The sequence below is a fragment of the Cyprinodon variegatus genome, unplaced genomic scaffold, assembly GCF_000732505.1.
Source record: "Cyprinodon variegatus isolate N-32 unplaced genomic scaffold, C_variegatus-1.0 Scaffold1554, whole genome shotgun sequence".
In the NCBI taxonomy this organism is placed as follows: Eukaryota; Metazoa; Chordata; class Actinopteri; order Cyprinodontiformes; family Cyprinodontidae; genus Cyprinodon; species Cyprinodon variegatus.
In genome coordinates, this window is record NW_015152007.1 from 31,960 (window position 1) to 34,119 (window position 2,160).

The 2,160-nt window shown below is 41.9% G+C and overlaps 1 protein-coding gene across 1 annotated transcript in view; it reads right to left on the minus strand.

Annotated features, from left to right (window-relative positions):
• The window catches only part of LOC107103886 (ankyrin repeat and SOCS box protein 13-like), an 8,182-nt gene that overhangs the window by 2,585 nt on the left and 3,437 nt on the right, over positions 1–2,160 (minus strand). The window contains exons 3-5 of the mRNA XM_015403738.1: positions 1,375–1,531; positions 1,163–1,297; positions 858–1,049 (exon numbers count right to left, since the gene is read on the minus strand). Coding sequence (XP_015259224.1) covers positions 858–1,049; positions 1,163–1,297; positions 1,375–1,531 — 484 coding nt within the window. The remainder of the gene's footprint in view (positions 1–857; positions 1,050–1,162; positions 1,298–1,374; positions 1,532–2,160) is intronic.

A 2,160-nucleotide genomic window follows, 5' to 3' on the forward strand; every position in this document is an offset into this window, starting at 1 on the left:
GTTAGCTCCATGACTTCACAGCAGCTACACGCAGTTCGTTAGCTCTGTGACTTCACAGCAGCTACACGCAGTGCGTTAGCTCCGTGACTTCACAGCAGCTACACGCAGTTTGTTAGCTCCGTGATTTCACAGCAGCTACACACAGTTCGTTAGCTCCATGACTTCACAGCAGCTACACGCAGTTCGTTAGCTCCATGACTTCACAGCAGCTACACGCAGTTTGTTAGCTCCGTGATTTCACAGCAGCTACACGCAGTTCATTAGCTCCGTGACTTCACAGCGTTTGTTTAAATGATTGGATGCAAACTATTGGTACTTCAACATACCAGGAAGCAGATTCCTCATCTCCATCAAAAGACTTATTTTATACCGAGAGGTTTAAGTCAAATCAAATATAGTAACATTAACTTCCAAGAGCGCATCTCACAACTTTAAAAGTAACTACTTATCTCAGGCATGGATGAAGAGAAGCCGAGTTTGGAAGTAGTCCTAATCATCCCAATTAAAACGTTACGAAAAGAAAATATTTGGGGAAAAAACGTGTCATTGATGCTGATGATGAGTTTAAATGATGTCATATTAAATGAAGTGTTCATGACCTCATATAGAGTTCCTACGAATATTTATACTCTCCTTGAGCTTCAAGGAACTCAGAGTGGAGCAGGACTGGAGGAACCGCCAAGGTTGTAGTCTTTGCTTTGCGCAGGCGGTCTGAACCGGGGCGGGGCATGGTGGGGCAGAGCGTTACATAGGATGTAGAATTTCGAGGTTAGTCTGCCATCTACTGGTGTTTTGTTGACATGGCACCATTTCTAAGAAACCTTGGTTTTCTATCCTCATACCAAACTAAAACTCACACTCATAAAACTGCAGGCAGGCTTCAGAGGGAGAGCCAGGTGTGGTGTAATCCACCGGTTTCCTGTTGTGTTGATCTCTGGCGTAGATGTTAGCCCCAAACTCTACCAGTGTCTCAATCATCTCAACGCTCATATGTTTAGCTGCATGGTGCAGCGGAGTCTCATGTAGCCGAGCAGAATTGACTTTAGCACCTAAAAAACAAAATGTTCTGATCAACTTATTAAAAGTCTCGTTTTATTTTTCAAACATTTAGAAATATTCAGATGTCACCTTTAAATTTTTTTTGTTTAGCAGCAACACCAACCTGCATTGAGAAGAACTTTAACACAATCGGTGTGCGCGTTAACACAAGCCACGTGCAGCGGGGTGCCGTAGTAAAGGTCGTATGCCTCTAGAGAAGCGCCCATGGCAATCAGCAGCTTCACACAGTCTGAGTTACCTGTAATAAAAGCCCAGATTTAAAACAGCCTTGATTTGGGTTAGTTTGAGGAAGAAGATTGAAAATGAAGTGATTGCCTCCCATGCAGGCTTCATGAAGAGGGGAGGCGGTGCGGGAGGTGAGGGCGGGGTTAGCCATGGCACCATGATCCAGCAGCAGCTTCACACACTCCAGACTCCCAGAGGAACAGGCGTCGCACAGCGGCGTGCTTCCATCCACGTTCCTGGCATCCACCTGCAGTGAAACATGGAGAGCACACTTTGATCATCCGTTCCATCTTTGTCCATAAGCTTAGCGCTTCTGAGGATTCCCTTTTACAAAAATTAATAATGATTGAAACATTATTGAAATGATTAAATAAATTCCCAGGAAGCGCTATTATTATTGCCTGAATACAGAGACTTCCCGTGAATTCTGTATATGTAAATTATTTAAAAACATCTTTATTAAAAAGTAGTATTTAACTATGCCCTCCATGACTTTTATTGTTTTGGGTGTTTTTTCATTACAGCGCAAATTAAAATATTGTTTACAAATACAGATCCGAGCAGAACATTTACATAAAGTAAAACCAACATTTTGAAGTGTGTGTCCATCAGCAGGTCTGGGCTTTGACTAGGCCAGCATGTGACGATAATGAGTTTTCCTGCTACTAATTGCATCTCAATGAAATCTGCTGATTTTCCGAACGAAGGAAACCTTTTAACCTGAACTTCAGGAAACGGTTTTACACTTTAGAAAATGAGACCAGTTTATACATTACAGAGTAAAGCAAAATGGAAGCTTTTGCCACAAGGAAATTCATCCAACTATTTACCCCTTGGTTTGAAAAAAAATGGAGATAAATGAGTTTTTTTTATTTA